This window comes from Mytilus edulis, chromosome 4 (genome assembly GCF_963676685.1).
Source record: "Mytilus edulis chromosome 4, xbMytEdul2.2, whole genome shotgun sequence".
In the NCBI taxonomy this organism is placed as follows: Eukaryota; Metazoa; Mollusca; class Bivalvia; order Mytilida; family Mytilidae; genus Mytilus; species Mytilus edulis.
The window spans coordinates 37,154,602-37,182,546 of NC_092347.1; the positions used below are offsets into that span (position 1 = coordinate 37,154,602).

Sequence of the window (27,945 nt, forward strand, 5' to 3'; positions counted from 1 at the left end):
GTATATACTAAATTTAGTTCTGGTATCTATGATGAGTTTATTTGCATTATCTTATCATTTTTCGTATTTCCTGTCCATATCTATTTACTGAAAAATTGTATTATTTTCAATAAACAAATATGTATGTATTAAACTTCAGATTAATAGAAAACAAACACATATTTGTATGAAGAATAAGACCAAACAGGACCAAGATTGCTTACCTTGACTGAGTAAACGTCTTCTGCATTCAATTAATCACCCATCATGCAAATCCAAATTGAGATAATATGTTAATTTGAAATTTTAAACAATCGATTAATTAACTTTTCTTGTAAATTAAGATCTATGACCACGAAAAGATGTCTCTGGTAAGTTCAGTTATATTCAAACCGTATTTGGTGACCAGTTTATGATGGCTAGCGTTAAACTAAAGTTTATAGAAAAGCAAAGGATACGAGAAAATCAGTACATGCTCAATCAAAACAAAAACAACTCAAAGGAACAGCCCTTATATTGCAGTTTTTCATCTCGAATTCAGAGCGAGGCCTCAACACGGAGCAAAATAAAAATCACCTCACTGCAATTTAAAAACTGCTCCAGCTCCATTTTTGTCGATTTTATTTCTTTTATTTTCATTTAAGTTGAAAGGTTTGTTAACTGTTGTTAACAAAATTGTCCAATTACAATCAAGGTATACGAATAACTTTCAATCTTTGTTTAAGATAAATGAATAAAGATATTACGATTAAAGGAATGAAAATAAATAAGTATGAATTGTCCTGTAAAAGTATAACCTCCATCAAACGATGATAAATGGAAAATATCCGTCATGATTAATATTTGCACATCTTGCTTAGTTGTATTTGTATCTATTATATTTTAGTAGTTATATTTATGGAAAGAAATACTGTTAATTGGTTAGGATCCCGAAGGGTTCAATTGATAGTTCCGATATTCGTTTTTTGTTTGTTTGAGGGTGTAGATGTTGCACTGCTTGTCATTACCAACTTGTTTTTGCATCTAGAGTACAAAAAAACACCAAGTACATTTGATAAGATTCACTTGGTCCATGCACTTGATGGTGATTTGTGACCGAGATTGTATAGCCAGAAAGTAGTCAACATTGTTCTCGTGACTTACAAAAATCATTGATACAAGACCCATACATTTTCGTTTAGAATGTTTGGTTTTTTAATGCTCCTTGTATATGATGCGGCGTTTTAGCTGTTTCGATTCTTATGTAAACGAAATCTCATCTTGTTTACAACAATCATTATGTTTGTATCTTCAATATTTATTGACAATCATTCTACTATATTATGTAAAGTACAATATATTGTATTAGGTTGTTCAGATTAACATAGTAGTAGTGTCAAATCAATCCTAGATCACACATTAATACGTATTATTGATAATTCCTTCCTTTCATCAACGAGTAGACCTAGAAAAATATCCTATTATGATTTAAAGTAAAGTTTAGGTTTTTCAAGTTGAACAAAACGAAACAAATGTGTTGAAACTAAGTTGAAGACTCCCTTGATATATATTTGTTCATGTCTTTAGTTCAAGGTAATGCATATCGTTATAATTCAATTATTCCAAAAAACAAGTATTAAAATGAAGAAAAAAAAATGATGATCGTGGTTTCTATCATATGTATAAATAGATTTTACAACAGAAGCACTGCATTTTTTCTCTCTCTTTTTTAAATTTATTATGCTCTTGCACAAGAGATGCATTCAGTAAGTATATATAAGAAATACGTTATGTCAGATTGAATAAGTGTGTCAATTGTTGCAACTTTAATTAAATAAAAATGAAACTTAAGAAAATGGACTCATGCAGAAAAAAAGATCTATTTGCAACCAAAGTGTTCTTCTGACTGGTAGTTTTATGCGAGTGAATTATAGGTATATTATATATTATAAGTTAATATTCATCATACACTAAATCTATAAAGAAAACATATTTTTAACACCTGCACCACCTTGCCATCTATACAATATATTGTAAATTATGGACAAAAAAGAAATAAAAATGCATACACTTGTAATGATATCAATACTTTCAAATACACTATTTATAACTGATGAAAATAAATAATGAAAAGCATTTATAAATGTGAGAGTTTAAAGCAGAACGTTAAAAAGAATGACAGCGAAAATCTGTCATTTAAATTATGGTAGTATCGAACTCATTTAAAAGATAGTAGCTTCAATAACTGAGAAAATTAAAGTTGAAGATAACTCGACTTTCAACGATCACATAGTATATTTCCAAAAGTCCCGTGATATGTGGTAAAAATGTGAAATTTTAAAATAATTTAAATATAACAAAAATAAATGACATTCTTTTGTGCATTTGAATAAAGTAGTATTAATGTATTCGTATTATGTATATCTTTCCATGATGTAATGCCCATTTGATCTGTTTCTCTTAATCTTCAGTAGAATTGTAACGTTGACACGCGACGTTGTTTCTCTAAGTTAACGCTGTGTTCTGCTATATAAGAACTAGGTATTTAAAGAATTCTATTCACTCAAATTTCTTGGTCAATTTATAGCAACAAAAATCTTTTTCTTGTGGAACGGTTCACAAAAGAAATGACGACTCGTGTCGATAAATGTGTTTTTCTCTGTCTCATCATGCCAAGTTAAATCAGTCACTTTGTTGAAAGATAACTAATGCAACCAATGGTAATCAGTCACTTTGTTGAAAGATAACTAATGCAACCAATGGTAATCAGTCACTTTGTTGAAATATAACTAATGCAACCAATGGTAATCAGTCATTTTGTTGAAATATAACTAATGCAACTAATGGTAATCGGTCATTTTGTTGAAATATAACTAATGCAACTAATGGTAATCGGTCATTTTGATTCTTTCTTGATATACTTGGTAGTAGATCAGGAATGCTACTCGTTAATCATCTACAGAAAACTAAAATTAAATCAATGTATACGTATTAGTTGTGAGTGATTACCATCTAGCTCTAGTCTAGTGTTACAAATCCTTTATGGGTGGATTTTACATGTATAAATTAAATCGTATACTTAAAAAATCAAAATGAGGTTGTTTAACTTTGCCTTTTTATGCCTTTTTGTTACATTTGTTTTTTTTTTATAGTGATAGAGATGATAGCATAATATTGACTACTGTACCTCTATTTTTGACATTTTTACCTATTGTGTCTGTTTGTTTTGTTCAAGCATCGTTGTCAACATAATGAAATTTAATGCATACAAGTGATAGTTTTAGCAAGCCTTAAAACCGAGTACAATCCACCATTGTCTACAAAAGAAAATGCCTGTACCAAGTCAGGAATATGACAATTGTTATCCATTCGTTTGATGTGTTTGAGCTGTTGATTTTGCAATATAATTAGGGACTTTCCTTTTTGAATTCTCCTCGGAGTTCGGTATTTGTTTTTAACTTTACTTTATACTATATTAATCTAGTACTTATTTTTTTTCTAAATAAACCTATTTTTGATATTTAAGAATGTTAATGTTAGGATAAATCTACATTTTCTAATATCGCGGCTGATTTGAATTGTGAATATAAACAATAAAATAGACGTGTATAGAGTTTTCGGGTATCTAATTTAACTAAATTCTATAAGCAGACAAATTTTAAATTCCCTGATCTATCCCGTTGATAATTCATTAAAATGAAAGGATAACAATTGATAGGAAGTACTATGAAATTGTAAACGTAGTCGAGGTGGGGACCAACTGTAATTTGTACAAAAAGTGCTTGTTCAAATTACAATTTGTACAAAATTTTACCAAAATTCACTAATAACTTGAGCAATTATTTACATGTTATTTATTGATTTTGTGAATTATGGCATTGGTATTGGCAGAAAATCTTGTGTTTCTAAATTAAAATTTCTGACCGCTAGCTTTTGAACGCATTTTAAGTGCTTGACATAGCAAAAGTTGAATGTTATGAACCGTTGCTTCTTATAAAGATGTGTCTTTAGCAACTTCAATTGGATCTCTTGACAAATATCCTGTTAAAATTCAATGCAGTACCCCTATTCTCCAGATCAATAATTACACCTTACATTGCCTAAGGTATTTCGAGGATCAGTTGAGGCATAATCCACGACAGCAAGTTCTGATTATCTCCGTTTCGTTTTCTTGGTTCGAGATTCCGCTCAGATCTGTTGGCCAGACTGCACACCCTTTATAGCACGTATGATTGGTCTTGCAACATTAGTGTTACCCTGATTGTCAACAGGTCAATTTCTATTATATTACCATGATATTTACAAAGCATTTAATATATTGTGTCTTTGTGATGTTCTGATACGTTAATTATTTGGATAAACCTTCATTATAAGAACCTTCTTACCATTAAATTTCAAATCAAATGATTTATAACCACTTGAACACGTGCATATGAGAAACTTGTTTGTCTTTTCCTCGTATTTCTGTCAGCATCACGGATTCGTCAGTTTATCTCCGACTTTTGAATGCCTATTTAGTATCATCCGCGTTTTTTTTTTAATTACTATAATAAATGCAAATATTTTGACACATCAAATTTAGGAAAGTTTTACAGATTACAATGTTAGTACCAAAAAGTTGAACACTCAGATGATGATACTTTGTAAGTTTTTGTTATATTTATTTATAATTTAGTTAGATTCCGGACCATTTATTGCATATATACCTGAATAATGAAATAAGAATGAGGCCCTTTTATATCTCTCTCAAGTACTATTTATGTTTTATGGTTTAAGCTTTGCGTTGATGTGCCATTAATGCATATCAAGCTTTTCTTTCTAATCTTGTGCAATGACTGGTCGTTAACTAATCTTTTTAAGAGCTTTACACGTGGTACCTTTGTGGCAAAGTATGCTAAATTACTAAGTCCTTCTCCAGCCTCGTTAGTAGCTCGACAACGGTAATTACCATCGTCTGCCTCATTAAAACTATTGATGGTCAATGATGGACAATCAGCAGTTCCACCAGAATACTTGTCTGATGTAAGATCCACTGGTATTTCTAACTCATTTGTTATCCTTGTCCAAGTTATGATTTTTGGTAAAGGTGTCCCAGACATGCAACATACTATCGTTTGACTACATCCTTTCGCTACACGTTTTGCTTTAGGTTTAATCAGTATTTCAGGTTTTTCTGAAATGTGAAACAGTAAGACATTAGTGTTTAGATTACTTTTTCAATTCTATTATAAACTCGAGATGTCAAGTTGTGTCCATCGCATCGACCAGAGTGTGAAAAGTAAACTTAATTAAATAAAAAGAAATTGCTGCATTTAAGTTCAAATGTTAGTTAATTAAAAAAAAATGTGTAAGATAATTTTGAAAAATAAAACGTTCCTGCAATTATATCGAGACGTTTTTAAAAGATAAACTATGGCTTAGCCGTATGCTGATATTTGTATGTCAAAATGACAAACATTAAAGTAGCCCGTAGAAGCAAGATTTAAAGGGAAAATTGCCTAAATTACAATGATTTCATTTATGTTGTTTAAGTCCATATATTTTATAAAAGTAAACAAAACAATAATGAGATGACTCAATAGTGACGTAGGACATCATGAATAGACAAGAATATCAAATCTCGAAGAACATATATTTTGATTTTATGCATTTTATGAAATCAGTTGAATATCATATCTTTAGATTGATGGATTGGTGTTTGCTTTAGATAAAGCTGCAGCGGATCTGCCGAGGTTTTTTTGTAAACTAAAAGGAAAACTAAAGTTGAGAAAAAAACCAAATCAAATATATAGAGCAAACATTCAAACATTTTCCCGGATTTACACTTACCGTAGTATTTAAGAAATGAGATATTGCTGATTGCCTCTCCAACTTTGTTTGTAGCGGTACAGAAATATCTTCCTTCATCGGTAACATTGAAGTCGATAATAGTAAGCGATGGATAATCACCATATTCCTCTACATACTTGTCTAGAGAAAGATCAATTATAGTTTCTTCACCACTGATTTCCCTTTTCCATGAAATTCGAGGCTTTGGAATCCCAGAAACAAAACATTTCAAAGTTTGAGTTTTACCTCTAATAACATTTTCTTTGTCAGGCGTTATTCGGACAGTAGGTAATTCTACAAATCAAATATATTAATATCATACAGATCAATTGGATTTTAATATATTTTTTTTATTAAAAATAATATGTTAATGATAATGTCCAAAAGAAATGTCAAAATGATACGTACATGGTTAAGATGATTTTTACAGATACTTCAAAAAACAAAACTGTATAGAATCTTAATATGCTTACATTGCAAAAGGCAAATAATAATTGACATTATTCAAAAGTTGCTTAATTTCATAATTATCGACAAATATGTGTGACGTCTTCATTCAATTCACCACAGACGCACAGTTGAAAGGCTAAATCAAATAGGAAGCTAAAAATCCTTGATAACTAATAATTCAAACAAGTTGTTCAAAATATGTCTTAGCCAATCTGAGCCTAATAGTTGTAAACCATAGTTATTTCAATAACTCAATATTTGTAAATAGTAAAATAACATAGGATTTAACATATCAATAGTCAGCTTAATTTTAAAACATTATTATATACAAAGATTTCTTTTACAGGGCTAGAATTTTAATCTTTTGATCTATAAATAAAATTATATATTTGTAATACAACAAAAAAGTGGTAATCTGCATATGAAGAAACTTTTAGAATCATGACTTTTAGTAACTGCAGCAATGATAAATAAATAGCTGCGCCACGAGCGCATGATACGCCCTTCGTCTTGTGTGTTAAGTTTTATGCAATAATCATAAATAGTTTCTGAGATACTGCGCGACATGTGAAAACCCCCTTTTTTTGCAAAAAAATCAATAAATCTAAAATAAAATTTTTAATCATCACCAAAAATTAAACAGAGCTTTAGATTAATATAACTAAGAAGTTTGTAAAGTTTTAAGCAATAATTTTAAATCGTTTTTGAGATCCGGCGCGACATGTGAAAAAATCATACCCCTGTTTTAGTTATAAAGTCCCGTAACTCAAAAAGTTTAAAATCCTATTTTCACAAAAAAAGTATACAGATCGTTTGACCATCAATAGAAACAACTATGTTAAGTTTCGTGAAATTTGGATAAGCGGTTCTCAAGTTATGGTGCGACATGTGGACACCAGACAGACAGACGGACGCTGGACATTTGTATACCATAATACGTCCCGTCAAAATTTTGACGGGCGTATAAAAACATTAGCTACATTCTGGGTTATATAGACATAGTGAGGAAATATACAAACTGATATTTTTTCTCAATAATTTCTAATATCATTAAGTATAATGTTTTGAAGGATACAAAATAGGAAAAATGAACGTTCTAACGAAAGAGTTGCATACTTAATGGACCAATGTTAGTAGCCCAAATTAGGAAATACATTTAATAAGATGCAATATATGGAAGCTTACCGATGCATGTTAGACACGTTGCATTGCTTGTCTGTTCTCCTGCTATGTTTGTAGCTTTACATACATAAATTCCATCATCATTGGTATTGAAAAGCTTTATAGTTAGCGAAGGACAATCACATGTTCCTCCAAAGTACTTCTCTTTCAAAAGATCCAAAATTTTATATTCACCATTGACTAATTTCATCCATGTTATAACTGGTTTTGGAATTCCAAAAATATCACTATTTAAAGTATGATCTTCTCCCTTAACTACATCTTGCGTATATGAAGATACTTTTACTGTAGGTGGTGCTAGAAAAAACAACATGTCACTAATAGAAATTGATATACCATGACTTTAAGTTCATGTTTTTTAAAAGAGTTCTGATATATATATTTTAAAACATTTATCGTATCAGTATGTCTCAGGTACCCTTTTCAGTTACGTAATAATCCAAAGGCAGGTTTACCCGTGAACAATATTGTCTTGTTCGCTCTCCAACAATTATTTCAATTTATACTGATGACTTTAAAAACGCAACACTTGTTTTGTCAATTTTTTTTTCTATTTTCAAATAGGTAATTGTGTTAAAATAAAGGAATACAAGTAAAGTTTATTTATCTGGTAATTGTCTGTTAAAAAGTTTGCAGCTTAAAAATTGAAATGATGACGTCATTCTAACAGTTCAAATCACGTGGAATGTATTGAAACGCTGGGTTTTCCCTTATAAAAGGATGTGTCACCGTCGAAGGTAACGACATATTCCTATTAACGCCCAAGTTAATGTCAGAAAGGTTGATCAATTCTGTTGAGAATGTTTCAGTTCTGTTTTGTAACTTCTGATATTGCCTCTATCCCATGCATAATAGTGTGTCTTAGCTATTAAGTGGTTTAATTTTAGTGCTTCAAATGTTTTTCGGGAGTCGATGTTTTGGCATTTCGGTATACAGGAAACATTGTATTACTTTAACCAGTCTGCCATGACATTTATCGACTTGATGAGCAGTTGACGTTGAGGCTGTAAAAATGTCTCGCAAATGACGTTCCATAATCAAATGTTTTATTGCGTTGTCATTACATATTGATCTGGTCATGGCTGGACATTATCAAATTCTGTCTACCTGAACTATTGGTGTAAGGACAGTTAAACAAGTGAAATTGTCAAAACAGCTTATTCACGTATTCCTGCTTGCAATATTCGTATGACCTGATTCCATTGCTTAGTCTTGGCAATATGCAGGTGTAGCATTGTTTTATTTATTTAAATGTTGGTATGGATTGAAAGAAATGTTTGACGAAATAAAAAATCTTTAAAAGAATCAGTGATGGGTGTTAAGAAGTATAGTAAGCATGAATGGTAGTTCAATCGTGATTGAGAGAAAAATCACCAACATGTGTTGCGTTTCTAAGATTTCTCCATATACTTATGTGAATCGCAAATATAGTTTCGAAGTAATAACTAACGGGAAGACGATATTCTCGGAACTCATGTCAATCAATCATACTGTTAGAGATAAAGTTAAGGAAGTGTAGAACAATTGAAACACAGTCATATGAAACAACCGGTTGTGAGACAAGTACCTGTATTTCAAGCGGTTCTCTTTAAACGATAAACCTATGTTTATATAACATATACTATTTGAATTGATAGGCATGATTAATTTTTTCAATAGATGTTTAAGAGAATTATTGTGTTATAAATATGGGCACATAAAAGTCACAGTCCTTACGAGTTTTTGAGTCATTTTCACTGTAGCTCAGTTTTCTTTTAAATTTAATATACGTTTATGAATAAAGAGCAGGGCTATGAAATTATTCTGCCATAGTTCCAATAATCAAAGACAGAATACTCGTAATAAGATGGTAAATGGTCCTTAAAATGTTAACAATTAAAGTGAAGAATACCCGTAATGCGTTGCACCATTTGTGAATCTACAAGGCTAATATGTCAACAAAATAGAAACAGGACTTGTTTTTTAAACAAAAAGTATCATGTTCATCATGTCCTAATAACTTACCAATGAATGTAAGGTATGACTGGTTGCTAGTCCCTTCTCCTGCTTCGTTGACAGCTTTGCAAACGTACATTCCCTCATCACTTATTCCGAAACTCTTGATAATCAGTGATGGAGATTCGTCTGTTCCTCCGGAATACTTATATTGATCAATAGTAAGGTCTATTTTGATGTCCCCTTTCATCCACGTTATCACCGGTTTTGGGATTCCTGATATACTACATTCTAATCGTTGATCTGTACCTTTGACAACATGTTGTTCATCAGGATATACTTTTAATGTCGGCGGTTCTAAAGTAGCAACAATGTACTATTTCAAAATGTGTTGACGTCCGTTTTAACAATATAGTAAATGATAGAAGACAAATGATGATAATAATAAATAAACGATATATGTGATTCATGCTAAAATTATCACAAAGCGTTATTGTCTGCAAAAATAGAACTGTTCCAATTTAACTATTTCCATGATAACACGAATTTGATTCTACAAGGAAACCTTTCTGGATTTCGTCATGATATTATGGCGCTTAAACAATTTGCTTTAAAAAAAAGAATGATCCAAACATGAAAAAGAATACTAACCAATATATTGAAGAATTGATTCATTACTTAGTCCTTCTCCAGCCTCATTGGTAGCTCGACATATGTAAATTCCTTCATCGGTTTCTTTGAAACCGAAGATCGTCAATGATGGACAATCAACTGTTCCCCCAGAATAACCTTCTTGTGTGGTATCTATGTTTGTTTCTATATTTTGCTCCTTTGTTTTCCTTGTCCACCATACATTATTCGAAGAAGGCTTTCCAATTATTTTGCATTCAATTCTTTGAATGTGTCCTTTTATAACTTTTTTCTTTTTGGGTTGTATTTCAAGTTTAAGTTTCTCTTTAGTGAATAGTTAGGAATATGAAATAAAAAAGATATGTTTGATGGGATTTTTTTTAAAGTATTTAGCAAAAAGCAGCGTGTTTGTCACCATCGTAGCTGTTCTATAATGATAAAAAATATTAGACTAAGATGTTTTGAGTTAATCTCATTTGAACTGTTTTTTTCTTAGTTTGATCTTTTGTTGTGCTGTTTCGCTATTTTCCAGGCCTTTTATAGGTTCCCGTACATAATTGGTTTTCTCATTGTTGGAGCGCCGTACGGTTGCTATACCTTCTTCATAACCTCATTAGAAATCTGATGGATAATTGTCTCGTTGGCATTCATATCACATCTCCTATTTTTTTTTAAGTCGGGATGATTTAATAAACATATCTAATCTGAGTTAAAGTTATGATTATTTGAACTTTGTTATAACTGAATGCGTTCGTTAAACTTAGTAGCACTTGTAAAAATATATTTACCGATTTGTTTTGTTCAATGTATTGACATTTCCTACCTATATATATACAATGTATTGTTCGTTTTGACCGGACCCAATTCGGTAATGTATCGTACAACGTCTATCCGAATAATTCAGCGAATAATTCCGCTCTCAGGTGGTACAGAACGTCTTATATACTTGCATTGAAGTGAGAAGGATTTTTGCTCCGTGTTGAAGGTATCACTGTGACGTTGAGATGAATAACAATAATACAGGCGTATACAAATATTTGTACAAGTAATAACTTGTATAAAATATATGAACAAGTAATAACCTGTACAACATGTAGAATACATATATACATATAAGAAAAATAATAAAAGATAATAACATATATATCAAAATTAACACAATTATTCAAAAAATTGCTGAATTCGAACTGCTTTTCTAGTCGTACCTTCGATAGGAACACTAAATGCATTTGTTTTAAAAGACAATCATGTAAAAGAATCGAAATAGTTACGGAGTATTATGAAACAAAATGACATGGAAAATATTGCTAAAAATATCATTCAATTGAAGCTTTTAGTAAACTTAATTTTTTTTTTTTAAATAGACAGTTTACTGACAAAAATAATAACAAATCAGAATAGTTTGCCTTATATATTCTCACCTGGTGCTATCATTGTCAACAGTATCTTTTCTTCTTTTTCAGTGTTTATGTTTAACAGCAATCTGCTAATCAGGGATGTTAATACGTGATTAAGTTTATGTTCTTTTCTCATGATACTTTTTACTGTGTCAATTATAATACTCAAATCTACGATCGAATAATTTTTTATTTTCATCTCTGTATCTTCATTTGCCTGGTTTCTTTGTATTTCTCCAAATGTTTGCTGTATGTCTTTCTGATCCCATTGCTCGGGTACTTCCATTTGTAGAAGAAATGGAATTGTCTTTTTACCTGAAAAATGTTTAATACATAACTGTGCTTCTTGTTATCTCGGTCATGGTATATAATTTATTGAAAAATTGTGAAATATAAAAGGAAACAAATCTTTAAGTAACTATTATTTACCTTTTAGTAATTGGTATTTGGTACTGGGAATCCAAATTTGAATTACTATAGCGGGAACAATGTCGGGTGTTTGTTATTCTTTCACTTTAACTTTCACTATGGGTGCCACATGTGGAGCAAGATCTATTTACCCTTCAGGAGCTCCGGAGAACACACGGGTTCGTTTTGCTCGGTCTTTACTGCATGAAGAAGATAATGTACTGTCCGTTCTGACTTTGATTTATAGCAGCAGATGCTAATCATTCGTTCCCTGTTTGATAGCAACATTCACCCATTGAAGACAATTAAAGAATAAATACTCTCATTACATAACATTATTATAAATTAAGAGTTTTGCATAATTGTAGTAATTACTTTGTTAGCACATCTAAATAGTGTGTGAGAGAGTTAATCAGAAAACAACTTTACCCTGAAATTGTGATAATAATAAAGTTCCCTTTTTAAAAGATGTAACCTCTAAATTTTACCAATATACCGTACATGAGTTGAGTTGAGATACGATAGGTCTGTGTTTGATTTACACTATTTATTTATAATTAGACATAGTTTCATATCTAAAAAAAAACCATGGCTAGAACAATTTGTGTATAAATGAAAAAAATAATACATACCGTCCTCTGATGCCTCAATATATTCACATGTTAATAGATTCTTTAGCTCAACATTTCCATTTACGCAAATGTTTACCTTATTTACAAAGGTTTGTAATGCATCTATAAAATGTATTCGCTATATTATATAAATAATTTATAACAGATGATCAAAGTTTTTTTTAATTATTGGCATGCGTTTATCGAAATATCGTTTTGTTTATCCAACATTGCAACGTGTGCAAAGTTAATTTTTTTTCCGGCTGTATAACTTATTCCAAACTTTGCATATGCTGTTTCAAATCATGTAATTCTAATATTGCACCAGGTCGTCTTTTGTTTCTGACTATTGGTGTTGTCATTATGCTGAATCAATCGGATATTGGATGTCTTCTGATTGATACTTTAGTCTTATAAACATGATTTTTGTTTTAGTTGTCATTTGATTTGAACTAGCCGTCAATAACTCAAGTACTTTCAAATTTGCACTTGTTGTTTTTATGTAGCTCTGTATAAAGACCGTGTGACATCCGGGCTGTGTTTTCTTGTTTTCTGCTTTGTACCGATCTGATTAATTGAGACTTTCTTAGCTTATTTTTAAAGGTTGTTCATAAGTTGTATAGTTAAACCACTATCACAAGTTAGTAGAATAGTTGAAGGCCTACATTGATGCTTTACCACGCCACATTCTGTATCTGCCTGTCCCAAGTCAGGAGCCTGTAATTCATTAGTTGTTGTTTGTTGCTGTACACCACATTTTCATTTCGTTCATTGATTTTTCGTTTTAAATGTTTAAAATTTGTCATATCGAAATATTTTCTGGCTTACTACGCGGAATCTCGTTGCCCATTGTTGAAGACGTTATGATTACTATTGTCGATAGCTGCTTTGTCATTTTGTCTCTGGTGGAGATCTTCATCATCGGTACCGGTATCGATACCAGTACACATGCAAGATTTGAGCACGTGAATTTCACATGAATCTCACATGAAATTCACGTGACGAATTTCACGTGAGATTCACCTCAAACGAGCTTATACATGAATTTTTGAGATTGAGATTCACATGATTCTCACGTGAAAAATTTCACAAGAATTTCACGTGACTTTTCAAAAACAAAAAATTGGTATTTTTCATGATTTTTTTTTAAATTTGAAAATAAGATGTTGTTTGACTTACTTTATTTTAAAAATTTCATGTGAATTTCACGTGAACAAAATTCATGTGATTTTCATAAGAATTTCACGTGAATTTCACATGAGATTCATGTGGAACTCACATAAACTGATTTCACGTGAGTTGCACGTATAAGCTCGTTTGATTCACATGAATTAAATTCACGTGAAATTGATGTGAATGAAATTTGCCTGTGTATATAGCAGAAAAATGTTGAAAGACAACGTTAGGGAAACAGTTAATGTTTTTAGAATAAAAAAAAGAATACGTGATTTGAACGATAAACACACGACAAAAAAATATTTTGAGGTTTGCTATACATTTCGAATACAATTTTTTAGAAAAGATAAATATGTATGTTTGTTTCTTTCCAATTATCATTTATCTAAGTGATACAATTGTCGTTTTAAAGTAATACTCGCGTATGTTTATTTTCTTAAACTATCTAAAACATGCATGAACACGTTTATTTTGTATCTCTAAAATTGTACTATCTACAGAATATTTGAAAGAGACTGTATAAGTTTTCGGACGTTAAAAAAGAATGGAGAGCTTTTAAAGTATTCGTAAACTTGCCTCAGACGAATTCAATGATCAACAATATATCCAGTCTTTTTATACTTTATTATGAGCATACATGTTGTTATGTAAGTTACATTATTTTATTGATTGATTTCTTAATGCTATCATGTTTGATTGGTACTATTTTTTTTTGTTGTTTGTCATTTTCAATCGATTTCTTCTAATACATTTGTATCTAACAAAGATATTTGGCTATTAAACCATACTTCTTACCATAGCATATTTTTAGTGTATCTATGCAAGTTATATTACTAGTACAAAAGAAACTTGTTGCCTTAATCTGAAATTCGTAAGACTCTGTGAAAACCAACCAATTTCGTCTGTCACTGTTTCTGCACGTTCTTCAATAGTGTCTTCATCTAAAGGTTGCAAAACCTCTTGAAATCTTAGTAAAATTTGAGAAAATTCCTCCTGTTGTCGTTTCTTATCATATTGAGAAAAAAAACAAATATGATCATTAAAAATATTTATGTGGTTACGATATATTTAGTTTTTTAACATAAACGAATTATAAAATATAGTAATGGCAAACGTAACTACAGAACTATCAATTAACTTAAGCAAATAATATCAAATTGATCCATTTTCAAATCGTATAAACTTGTATTTTTGTAGTGTAAGGCAAATTTTCTGTTGATAATTAACCATGCCATACCATTTAAGTATGACTTTTGCAACTCAATATGTTTTTTACAAATGTAGAACAAAGTATGTACGATTGTGTTGATTGTTATATATAGAGACGATTTCCCTGTCAATTCAACCGACACGTGGTTCTTGAATGATCTTTATCATACATAATTAATATTAAAAACAGCTCTACATTCTGAACTAACACTTGCTGTATATAATACAACATCCGTGATCTTCTTAATTTAATAATTTTTTATGTGGCTTTTTAATGCTTGGTAGGGTTGCAGTTGTTTCAATCCATGATAAATAGAACAATAACAAGGTCTTGGTCTTTCATATTTTTAGATAAATCCAACTTATTAGAAAAAGAAGCAATACAATAAGGGAATTGTCAAGCCTAAGACTTCTAACTGCCAGTGATCTGGTGGTGTTTTCGGCGGAGTTAGCTAACTTCTTAAAAGCTGTATATCTTATATGGGGGAAGTTCTAGATGCTTCATACTTTGTATAGAGATGCCTTATGGTACACAGTTTCCGTCTGTCATATGTCCATTGCCCTTGTCTTATTTTCATGGTTCAGTTACTACTTCCAAAAAAAATAAGAATTTTGTAATGTTGATTTCTTTCTTATTATGAGTAATATGATTTGATTTCTTTCTTATTATGAGTAATATGATAACTATATTCAGTATGTGAGTACCTTGCAAAGTCCTTATGCCTATCAGACAGTTTTCATTTGACCTCGACCTGATTTCATGGATCAGTGAACAAGCTGTAGTTTCAATGGTCAAGTTCATTTAACAGATACTATAAACAATAGTTCCGCTACATTGATTGATGGAATGATTGTAAGTTGTTTATGTCCAACTGGCAGGTGTCATCTGACCTTCAACTCATTTTTATGGTTCAGTGGTCAAAGTTGAATTTTTGATTATTTTTTTTCGAATTCTTTATGCAATAGCCTAGGTCAACTATATTTGATTTATGAAAGTATTTTATGATGTACATGTCAGTCTCGCAGGTTTTTTTTTTACCTGACCTCATTTTTACGGTTCATTGGTCAGTGTAAAGAATTATGTGTTTTGGTTTGGTTTTCGTAAACTATAAGCATTAGGTCAACTATATGTGTTGTATGAAATGATCGTACGTTGTATGTGTCTGTTTTGCAGGTATCATCTGACCTTGGACTCATTTTGATGGTTCATTGGTCAATGTTAATTTGTCATGGTTAAGTTTGTTTCTTAGTTTCAAAAGCAATAGGTTAACTATATTCAAATAGTAGATTGATTGTAAGGTGCACATGTCTGTCTGGCATGTTTAATATGACCATGACCTCATTTTCATGGTTCATTAGTCAACGTTTATTTTTTCTTGGTTTATTCGGTTTCTTGGAAACTATAAGCAATAGGTAAACTATTTTAATATATTGATTTATTGTTAGGTGTATATGGCTTTTTTCTCGTTTGGTTTATCTGACCTAGGCCTAATTTTCTTGTTTCATAATTTCATGTGATACTTGTGGTAAAGTTTTATATTTTAGAACAAACAATCCATAATTTGTGAGACATGTCAGTGTGTACACTTTTGTTACAAAAAAAGGTATATTCTGTCAAATCAATACGTTTGTACAGTTTAAATATAAAATTGAGAACAGAAATGGGGTATATGTCAAAGAGACAACAGCCCAACTAAAGAGCAGACAACAGCCGAAAGCCACTAATGGATCTTCAACGCAGCGAGAAAATTCCGCACCCGGCGGTGGTCCCTAGCAGTCCACTTAATAAAATTGTGGACTAGTTCAGTAAAAATGAAGGTCACACTAAACTCCAAAACATACAAATGAACTGAATTTTTTTTTTAACAAAGGCCAGAGGCTCGTGACTTGGGACAGGCGCAAAATTGCGGCGGGGTTAAACATATGAAATTTCAACCCTCCCCTATACCTCTAGCAATACGTAGAGTAAAACTCAGTTTAAAAGCAGTCAAGTTTCCAGGATAATCTCTTTAAATACAAAGTGAAAACAATATAGCATATTAATATATTGCAATAAAAAATCATAATATCTAATTAAATTTGTAGATTTAGCTAACAAGGTCCTTATATATGTATAAAGTAACATTCGTTTTTAGTGGAAAATTGTTAAAACGTTGTATAAGCTACATTTAAAAATTGTTTGCTGGTCCCTCTCTGTGATTACCATTAGATAACGTTGGTTCATTTCCCAATTAATCTATCATCAAGGGAAGATAAATAATTCGATTTTCGTTCATAGTCTTTTTCAAAAATGATGAACGGTTCTTTATATTGGTATGTAATCCTTTTAAACGTTTCAAATTTATGAAATTATATTTGTACATCAATGTATTGATACACCAATAACAAAATCTAAAATATATTGAATTGATACATTTTGTAATTATTCAAAATTATATCAGAAACCTAAACTTAATTATAAAATAATGAACCTGTTAAGGGGAGAGAATACTCGCATAACTTTATCGAATTTGCACATAATACAACGGAATGTCACTCTTGCATACAAATGGCACATCAATATAATTAATTAACTGTTCAATCGTCCTCCACCTTCAATGATGATTCTTAATTATAAATATAACCAAAAGGGGTTGATCTATAGATAGTGAAGACCAATGAAAGTTAATCAACTGTAAAAATATTTCTTTGCAATTTTTTAAAACTTCCTCAGAAAAATGCTCGAGCCACTTGACTTTCATAGCTCAAAATTAAAGTTTTACACAATATTTGAATAAAGAAGTTAAAGATTATTCGCTTCTCAAAGTGTTAGACGCAAAAAAATCGTACTCTTGCACCATCCTACCGAAATAAGGATTTAATTAAGTCACGAACATTTCGACATTTCTTCGTATATTTTCATGAAAACCGGTTTTAACCAAATCACAAGTACGTGTTAAGATCCGCCTAAATACCTATTTTCCGTTATGATCAGGTAAAGTTGCTAAACAATTGACATTATAATTTCGATCTCAAAATAGTAAGCTCTTACCTCAAGTTCTGCGCACTTGTCTTTCCAGTAATCCTCACAGATCTGTTTTTGAGCTAAATTATCATTTGATATTCTTACAGTTCCTCTGATTTCATTTATCTGTTTAATGATGTTTTCTTTGAACTGTTTATCAGTTATGTATTGGAACATATATTCTGTTGAATCTTTAAGTATTTTCCATTTCTTTTCAAATGAATGATTTGATATAGATAAAGAGTCAGACTGGTGAAAGATGTAGTTTCTTGTTTCTCTAATTTCTTCATATTTTTTGTCAATTCCAAGATGTACATTCGCTTCTTCAATCGTTTTAATTATTGAACATAGTAGCGTTATGTCCACAGAATTAAGAGATATGGACGATTTCACTTTGTACGCGCACACACAACGTTGCTTCGGTTTCCCTTTAGGGTTCACATGTTTATGTACGAAACTGCTGCGGTCATACGTAAACAATTCTAATATTTGCTTCTCGGTTAAAACTGGGTTACATTTACATACGTTTGAAAAACCTTTTACCACAGCTTTTTTTTTATAATTTGGACATGACATACAGTTTTGTTTACAATTGCAACAAGGATGTCCCTCGTGTAAATGCAATATTTCATGAATGTGTTTCCCCAAATATATTTCAAATGTGTCACTTTTCAAAATACAAGACTCAAAATACTTCCTCGAAACATCTCCAGCTATTTTTACAACAAACGCTACGAGTCGATGGAAATTGTCTTCAAGATTTTGATAATCATCCTGATTAACTATAAATAAAGATAACAGCTATATAGCGCTTTTCAATAGTCATATTTCGATTAAGTGAAAACAAGTCCGTGGTACAAAAAAAAAACAGCGAAACAAACGAAATCATCTGAAAAAACGGATTTTTTCTTATAACAACTGCTACATTCCTGACTTGGTACAGGTCATTTAAAGAAAAGATGGCAGGTTGAACCAGGTTTTATGGATAGCCAACCCGTTTATATGAAAATGTGCACGATACCGCTTTAAAGACAACAATAATATTGTCACAGAAATACAGTACAAATACACAACTTGTTCGCTATGACCGTGTCTGTTGTGACGTTTTTGATTTTAACGAACGCAACCTATGTATTACTGGTAAATTATTAAACCAGGTATATCGTTACTATAAATTACTGAAAACCTTTACTAAATTTTTCCATAGATATAAAGATTTGGTTTTGAAGTTTGGATGTACTTGTAGAAAACTTATTTCAAACGGGATAGCACATCCTCATTTTTACGGCAATGTTGTTAACCGTGCCCGGAAATTTAGAAATGATCCATGTAAACTTGTCGCTCCTTTAAAAAACTTATTCTAAAAGGTTACCTATTCAACACCGTAATAAGATCATTGAATATCGTTTTTATTGGAACAAATATTGATTTTGTTATCAGTAGATAAAAAGCTAACTAAATTTTACTAGTATGTTATATATATACATATTCATGGATCTACAATCGGTCGATACCTGTAACTTAGCATTACACAAGGTCATGTTTTTCTCTGGCTGTTTATGATGTCTTTACACTAAATCCATTGGATGTTGGATGTGTACGGATTGATAGTTTAGTCTTAGATGCATGATTTTTTTATTAGTTGTTAGTGGCTTTGAACTAGCTGTCAGATAACTGCGAGTACTCTCAGCTTTTTCAACTGATTTTTATAGTTCGTTATTATGTTGTACTGTTATACCACTGTCCCAGGTTAGGGGAGGGTTGGGATCCCGCTAACATGTTTAACCCCGCCACATTATTTATGTATGTGCCTGTCCCAAGTCAGGAGCCTGTATATTCAGTTGTTGTCGTTTGTTTATGTGTTACATATTTGTTTTTCGTTCATTTTTTTTACATAAATGAGGCCGTTGGTTTTCTCGTTTGAATTGTTTTACATTGTCTTATCGGGGCCTTTTATAGCTAACTATGCGGTATGGGCTTTGCTCATTGTTGAAGGCCGTACGGTGACCTATAGTTGTTAATGTCTGTGTCATTTTGGTCTTTTGTGGATAGTTGTCTCATTGGCAATCATACCACATCTTCCTTTTTGTAAGAGCACTAATGATTGAAAAATTCATCACTAAATTACACGTAAACCAAAGGATCACAACGGACACCTCCTGTGACTTTTCACAAAATACTCCAAAAATGAAGTATAAACTGCACGTCATACGTATGAGTTAATGCCATAAAAAGTGACATATTTATGTGACGCTTTTATTTTCCCAGGTATATATCTAGAAATTAGAATATATTCGTTTTATAAATTTGTTGTCGTATTTGGCATTTTTTTTTTTTTGGAATTTTGGGTCAAAAATTTCTCGTTTGAATTCTTTTACATTGTCTTATCGGGGGCTTTTATAGCTGACTATACGGTATGAGCTTTGCTCATTGTTGAAGGCCATACGGTGACCTTAAATTGTTAATGTCTGTGTCATTTTGGTCTCTTGTGGACAGTTGTCTCATTGGCAATCATACCACATCTTCTTTTTTATATCTTTAAGTTTTTTCTTGTTTGGTTTTTCAACGGTTTTAATCTGAGCGTCACTGATATAGATGAAACGCGCTTCTGGCGTATAAAATACAAGCCTAGTACCTTTGATAACTATTTACACCACTAGGTCGATGACACTGCTGGTGGACGTTTCGTCCCCGAGGGTATCACCAGCCCAGTAGTCAGCCTTTCATTGTTGAGATGAATATCATTTACATGGTCCTTTGTTTAAATTTTCTGTTTGCAAAAGAATGATTTAGTCGAATTCTTAAGATTTTCTTATTCCGGGAAAAGATAGCCTTAGCGGTATTTGGCATAATTTTTGGGAACTTTGGGTCATCAATGCTCTTCAACTATTTACTTGTTTGGCTTTCTAACTCTTCTGATCGAGCCTCACTGGTGAGTCGTATGTAGAAGAAACGCGCCTCACGCGTATTATATGATAAGTCTGGTACCTTTGATAGCTATTATTGTACACATGTACAAGAATATGGAATTGGGATTGAGTTTGTTACGGTGATTTTTTAATATATTTTCTAACCTTGACAATAATGATAAAATGAAATTGTGTTTGTAGTGGTGTTATTATTTGTACTTTCTAACGTTGTCGTTTCTTTTTTCTAATAAATCAAATCTGTGTTAAAACATATAAATCCTATAATAGCGTTAAACTTAATTGAGAAATAATTGATCCAAGCTATACTTTATTGTAGTTTTAACATGGGTTGTTTTTATATTCCTGATTCATTTTTGCCCGAGCGAAAGCGAAGTCTAAAATACCACGAATAGTATGCCAACCCATGTTAAAATTACAATAAAGTAGTTTGCATCAATTATTTCGATTCTGATGAGGACAATTACATTAATTTGTTTATCTGATGTGTAAAAGTGTAGAGCGTTTGTTTAGGCTGTTCTATGAACACGTCATATAAGAATATCAAATAGTTGACATAGCTGATTATCATTCTTACTTTAACATACATGAATCAAATAAAAATGAAATAATCCACGACCGACACTCGACTAACCGAGAGATTGGTCGGTTAATCTATATTGAGTATGCGACTATATCGGCGGTTGGTCTGTTAATCGGGCTGGCTAAAGTCTGTTAATCATGTGTTATCGAGAAAATCATTGCAAGTTCATTGTATAACTTTTTTAAAATATTTTTATCATTAAAAATATTCATGTTTGACAAAACAATTCAATGTACTGAATACAGTGGTGTACTAATTTTTTTCTAGCTTCGATAAACATTCTATAAAATGAAAAGGCGGGTTACTCATCAATAAATTTATACACATTTTACACACACAAAATGTACACAAAATGGCACATTGGTTGAATTTACTTGCATGCAATATTTTGAACATCGAAGAAAGACAGGCATTATGTTTGTTAACCATAATAATATCATTGTGTGAAAAATCTTCAGAAAATCTGTATTTTGGTGACATTAATCAATTTTTATTTAAAACCTGGTCTGTTAATGGGTCGGATGTATAAAACTCGGTCTGTTATTTGGTCTGTTAAGAGTTATGAATGGCAATAAAAGTATAATTTTATTGCTACTATATGGGGTGTTGTAGGATCATGGGTAGGCTCAAGACGAGCGGTAAAAAAATACGGAAACAACACATGAACAATGAAACATAAAATATACGGAAACAACACATGAACAATGAACAATTTAGACAATAGAAAATGAAAATTGATAAAAATGTTTTCAAAAAGTGTAATATTAAAGTAATTTTAATTTCATCCAAGAATGGTCACATTTATCTTGTGGATTCTGTTCAAAAGTAATCTACATTGGTAACACGTATACAAATCAGAAATAAATGCGTAATGTAACTAAACATCAGTAAGTAAAATATATTGGGATGCTACAATATAAAGAATAGAGAAAGAATAAGAGTAAGATAAATAAAATGTAGAGAAAAGTGTCATAACAATTTAAAGAATACAGAAATAAACAACACCCCAAATCCGGACCCTCATGGTATACACGAAAATCTGGATGGAGACGCAGAATATAGAATACTAGATAAGGACAGTAAAGAGTGGTGAATTGCTAAAAAAGAGAGAAAAAACAATAATTGTTTAAGAATACAGACATGAAACACCCCTGGGTGTTGAAACAGTAACGGATTGCGATGTACTTAAATTGGTGACAAATGCTAGAAGTTTACATGCAGACAACTGCAGTTCTCCTCTACAATTATGTAGAAAGGAAATAAACGGAATACAATGAATTAAAACTTAAGATAACCAAATGTAGCTACATTCGCTCTTTTCCATTTACTTCTTTAGAATGATTTGTAAACAGCATATGATCAAGTAGTAGAAGAAAAGAAACAATTTGATGATACTGACGAATTAGGGTTTAACATCCAGTGACAAATATCATGTGCATATGAGAACGACAACACGTTATATGTATATATTGAACAATTGCTCCATCTTATTGTGCACTATACATATATTCTTATGTTGTATTGTTATACCACTCTCCCAGGTTAGGGGAGGGTTGGGGTCCCGCTAACATGTTTAAACCCAGCCACAGATTATGTATGTGTCTGTCCCAAGTCAGGAGCCTGTAATTCAGTGGTTGTCGTTTGTTTATGTGTTTCATTTTTGTTTTTCGTTCATTTTTTTTTTATATAAATAAGGCTGTTAGTTTTCTCGTTTGAATTGTTTTACATTGTCAGATCGGGGCCTTTTATAGCTAACTATGCGGTATGCGGCTTTGCTCATTGTTGAAAGCCGTACGGATACCTATAGTTGTTATTGTCTGTGTCATTTTTGTCTCTTGTGGACAGTTGTCTCATTGGCAATCATATCACATCGTATTTTTTATATGTATATCTATTTTTCTTTTTTCTTTTTGGGTTGCTTTCTTGTTACCTATTTCAACCACACTTGCATTGAAATGCATCAGTATTTAAAAAAAACACATATTATAGATTCTTTATCTACATATTCTTTGAGAACTTAAATAGTTCTTATTAATCTTTTTTTATATCATTGTTTGTATTGTATTATGAAAATTATTGATGTTGTAATGTTTATGCCCTTTGGGGCCCATAACAGGAAATAATTGAAAACGTTAATAATAAATGCATGCATATTCCAGCAGCCAATCTATTTCACGCTATATTGAAGTGACACACCCTTCAATAAAATGCAAAGAAAGCCAAAATAAAATGCTCTTACTAGAAGGATACTGTTTCACCGTATTGTCATTTTATTTACTGAAGAACATCTCATTCTTGGTACGTGGCCGGCCTATTGCGGGCTACCGCGTATGTGGTCGACCAATAGCGGGCTACCGCGGGTCTCGACGACCGCGGGTTACGTACGTGGTCGACCAACTTTTTCAATGGGAAAATATAAAGGAAGCAAAACTATTGTCGTGGCTAAATAACTCTTATCTGACAAAATTGTAATTGTCCAACCCATTAACAGACTTTATTCCCATACTTTTCACTAAAAGGTAGTATTATTCACGTTATAGTACATTTATGAAATACTTACTAATTTCAATCTATGTTTTACAACCAGAGTACTTTTCTGTGTCCTTTAAATGATATCTAAAATTGTTTGTTTCGTCTTTTATTAAAAAAAATTGCTGTGCGTATAAGCATAAATACTATATACCTGCGCGACGCCTTTTAGCTTTCATGAAAACTGTGCAGACTATAAATTGTTGTTACAGGTGGAAAATGTTCTATGATAGATATCATTTTGTCAGACACGTTTCTTTTTTTTTCATTTGGTTCTTATTATATGCCAAAAATCTGTATATTTAACAGAGTTTGACATTAAATTGTGCGTTTTACTCTTAACAGACGTATAACCAACCCGATTAACAGACCAACCACCCATATAGCCGCATACTCAATATAGATTAACCTACCAATATCTCGGTTAGCCGAGTGTCGACCGTGTAATTGCAATGTAGACAGTGTAGGTGTAAGACCGCTGAGTAAACAGACTTAAAAATTATCAAGAAAAGAAAAATAAAGAATACTAAAACTTGCTATTTACTTTATCGTGTTTACACATCAGTAATTATGTCTTTCCACTTTTCGTGGAAAGACCTTTTGTTTTTCTTCTTCTGATTATTTTTTTTTTCTTCTGCCGTCTGAGATGCTTTTTTGTCTTACAACATATCCAATTGATTTTTTGGCCAATGATGTTGTACAGTAATGGGGGTTTCAAAACTCACCCTATGTGACCGAACACTTTATCTTATAGGAGTTATCTCCCCACGTCCCTTTTTTCTTGTTATCGCTATATCTCTAAAACCATAAAAGATTTTAGCAAACTGTTTTCACCAAATTGTTTGTCTACTCTTGAGAATGATTTGGTTTATTTTGACTTGAGTGATTGAAAGACATCTTATGGGAGTTTTTTCCCTTTGAAAATTTAATATAGGCGATTTGTTGGATAAATTCATACGTTATAAGTCGTAGAGGCCTACAGTCTTTTGATATGAAATCCTTGGTCCATTTGAAGGAAATTGAGGTCAAGGTCAAAGGTCATGGTCATGTTCTAAATTTTGAATTTTGCTTGTTATCGTTATTCCACAGAAACTGTGACAGTAAATGATATGATGTGTTTGCCAAATAACTGTTTACAATAAGGCGCAACTTCAACCTATTTCAGTCAAAGTGTTTCTGTTAACCCTAATAGGAGTTTTCTCCCCTTATGTATTTGAAATCAGTATTTCTCCATAACCATACAAATGAATGACCTGGGGTCTTTTGATTTGAGATCACTGACCTATGACCTTGAAATTGAGGTCAAGGTCAAAGGTCAATTTGACGTTCTAGATTTTGACCTTTGCTAAACATTATTTTCTGTTTATACTAAAACAATTAAGTCTTCTGCATATACCTATTAATCTTTTTTTTTATAACAATTCGAAGAACCAAATTCCATCAACAAGGAGTGACATTTTCTAACATCGTTTTTTTAATTCCATTCTTATTATCGAGGTGGAAAGACCTTCAATTGTTCTCTGAAGAATTGGTTTTTAATTATGTGTTGCATTACTTATCATCTATAAACAGTAAAATATGTCTGTTTAAGTTAGGTTCACTTATATAGTGTAAATATACGTACGTATGTATGACAGATACATTCCATTACTTGATGCTATCCCAGCTTGGTTTGCAGCATAACAAACGTAAGTCCCTTCATCATCTTGTACAAAATTACTAACACAAAGTGACAATTTCCCGGCAGCATTTACTTCGTATTTTTCGCTTGATACATCAATTTCTTCAACGATTCCTTTTGATACTTTTAAGAAGTTTGTATGTGTGGGTTCACTCCCTTCAAAACTACATACGATGGTGTTTGGACTGGCTTTTATACAGTCCTTTTGTTTCGGTTCGCCTTTTAATCTTGGTTTCTCTAAATAAAAATTGATAGATTGTGACGTTTATATTTCGTTTCCTTCTTAAGTAGATTTACAAAATTATTTGACCGAAAGGCGTTTGCCATTAAAATAATCAGACAAGAATCATTTTGTTTTATGAATTACTTTCTATATCAATTCCAGTTCATTATTCAGTTCATTGTATATAATGGAGTGGCAAATCAAGAAAACGTCGTTTAGTTTAAGAGTTTAATGGACCATCATACTTGAAGATGGAAAATCCACATGGCATACTTCAAAAAAACTTTCTAGGATAATTTTTTCGATGGAAAATTACAAAAATTAAAAAACACCTTCAATTTATAATTTTTTGACTTTTTTGGAGTTTAAAGATGAATATGTTCATTTCCTAAATAACACAGAGATCAATAAATCTACTGTAAGGTATTTACATGAATTCACAGAAGAACACGCAGAAGAGTTATCTTCTTGTATTATAATTTCAAGCTTGTACAGATAATGTTGGTTTTAATGAGTTTATGGTAAATATGTGTAAACAGCAGGGGTTAATGCAGATTGAAAAAAACCAGCAATTTTGTTTCAAAAACCACGATATGTTGTACCAAAGGATCCATAAAAAGAAGATCCGAAGAAAAACCAACAATACCACCCCGAGAGTCGAACAATCTTACAACAGTCCTGACATCACTACATAGAAAGCTAAAGACTAAATAACACAAATCAAACCAAAACCGGTACTTTGTCTTTTGAAAGGTTATCAGAACAATTGTAGACATGCGACATTTACACTGGCCATATTGTTCATAGTACGTACAACAGAGAAGGAAAGTTAACAATGTTATCCCGATAGCATCTACAGGTAGTAAATTTAAGTTATTACCCGAACAAGTTTGTTAATATTCAGGATACGAGGCAGTCTTAACGATATCTCTTGTATTCTGTTTGATTTATATTGTTTATTTGTTTACTCATAATCGTTTATACATGACATGACTCGATGAATTGGTGTAAAAGAGGGACGGAAGATACCAGAGTGACAGTCAAACTCATAAATCGAAAATAAACTGACAACGCCATGGTAATAAATGAAAAAACAAAAAGACAAACAATAGTACATATGACACAACATAGAAAACTAAAGAATAAAAAAACACGAACCCCACCAAAAACTAGGGGTGATCTCAGGTGCTCCGGAAGGGTAAGCTGATCCTGCCCTACATGAAGCACCCGTCGTGTTGCTTATGTGATTACAAATCCGGTAAATAGTCTAATTCGGTATGTCACTTTCATGAAAGTGAAGGGGATTGTTGTTACGACGTAAGGAACATATCCGATATCATTTGTGAAACGGGTATTTCATAACGGTCAACCAACTCGTGATGGTGTCCTTAAAATTTACGAAGTGATGATTTCAACTTCTCCATTTTGAACACTTGGTTTAATACCTTCCTTGTGAGCAGCAGCCCTCTATCAAGAAAATCATGATGGGAAATGTAAGCACGGGAATATCGTATCAATTGGGAGATATATACACCGTATGCAGGGGCTGATGGAATGTTGCTACTTAGAAACTGCAAGGGGCAACTTTGTTACATGTACGTTATGACTGTATTGGTTTTACCATTATGTAAGGGACATAACCCCCATTTATGGTTTATAAAAAGCCTTTATTAGGCAAAACTCTTAAACAAAAGGTCCTTGACCCATAGGGTCTTTTGCAATGACATTGTGGAGCAATTACCTTGACAAAGGTCGAAAAGTCAAAGGTCAAGGTCATGTACTAAGAGGCAGATTATGTGATTTTGGCACTATTTAAAGAGTTTTATGTGTGTTTGAATTCCAACCAACCACTTAACAAACCAATCAATCAATCAATCAATCAATCAGTGCATGCATGTTTCCGTCTCATGTGTTTAATATGGGGTCCAAGATCTCATTTGTTTCTTTTCCGCTTGTTTCAAGAAACCTATCCAACGTGTTTAACCAACCATCCAACGAGTTTAATCAACCAATCAACGTGTTTAACCAACCAACCAATCAATCAATCAATCAGTGCATTTTCCGTCTCATGTGTTTAATATGGGGTCAAAGATCTCATTTGTTTCTTTTTCGCGTTTCAAGAAACCCTATACAACGCGTTTAACCAACCAACCAGCCAACCAACCAACCAACCAACCAACGTGTTTAATCAACCAATCAACATGTTCAACCAA

The 27,945-nt window shown here is 31.9% G+C and overlaps 1 protein-coding gene across 1 annotated transcript in view; it reads right to left on the bottom strand.

Annotated features, from left to right (window-relative positions):
• Positions 1-2,574: 2,574 nt before the first annotated feature.
• LOC139519602 (uncharacterized) overlaps positions 2,575-27,945 on the bottom strand; it is a 32,135-nt gene continuing 6,764 nt past the window's right edge. Inside the window, exons 4-14 of the mRNA XM_071311782.1 lie at positions 25,453-25,746; positions 17,817-18,571; positions 14,470-14,581; positions 12,422-12,523; positions 11,406-11,696; positions 10,006-10,308; positions 9,424-9,711; positions 7,423-7,716; positions 5,788-6,081; positions 4,836-5,131; positions 2,575-2,924 (exon numbers count right to left, since the gene is read on the bottom strand). Of these exons, the coding sequence (XP_071167883.1) occupies positions 2,907-2,924; positions 4,836-5,131; positions 5,788-6,081; positions 7,423-7,716; positions 9,424-9,711; positions 10,006-10,308; positions 11,406-11,696; positions 12,422-12,523; positions 14,470-14,581; positions 17,817-18,571; positions 25,453-25,746 (3,047 nt within the window). The 3' untranslated portion in view covers positions 2,575-2,906. The remainder of the gene's footprint in view (positions 2,925-4,835; positions 5,132-5,787; positions 6,082-7,422; positions 7,717-9,423; positions 9,712-10,005; positions 10,309-11,405; positions 11,697-12,421; positions 12,524-14,469; positions 14,582-17,816; positions 18,572-25,452; positions 25,747-27,945) is intronic.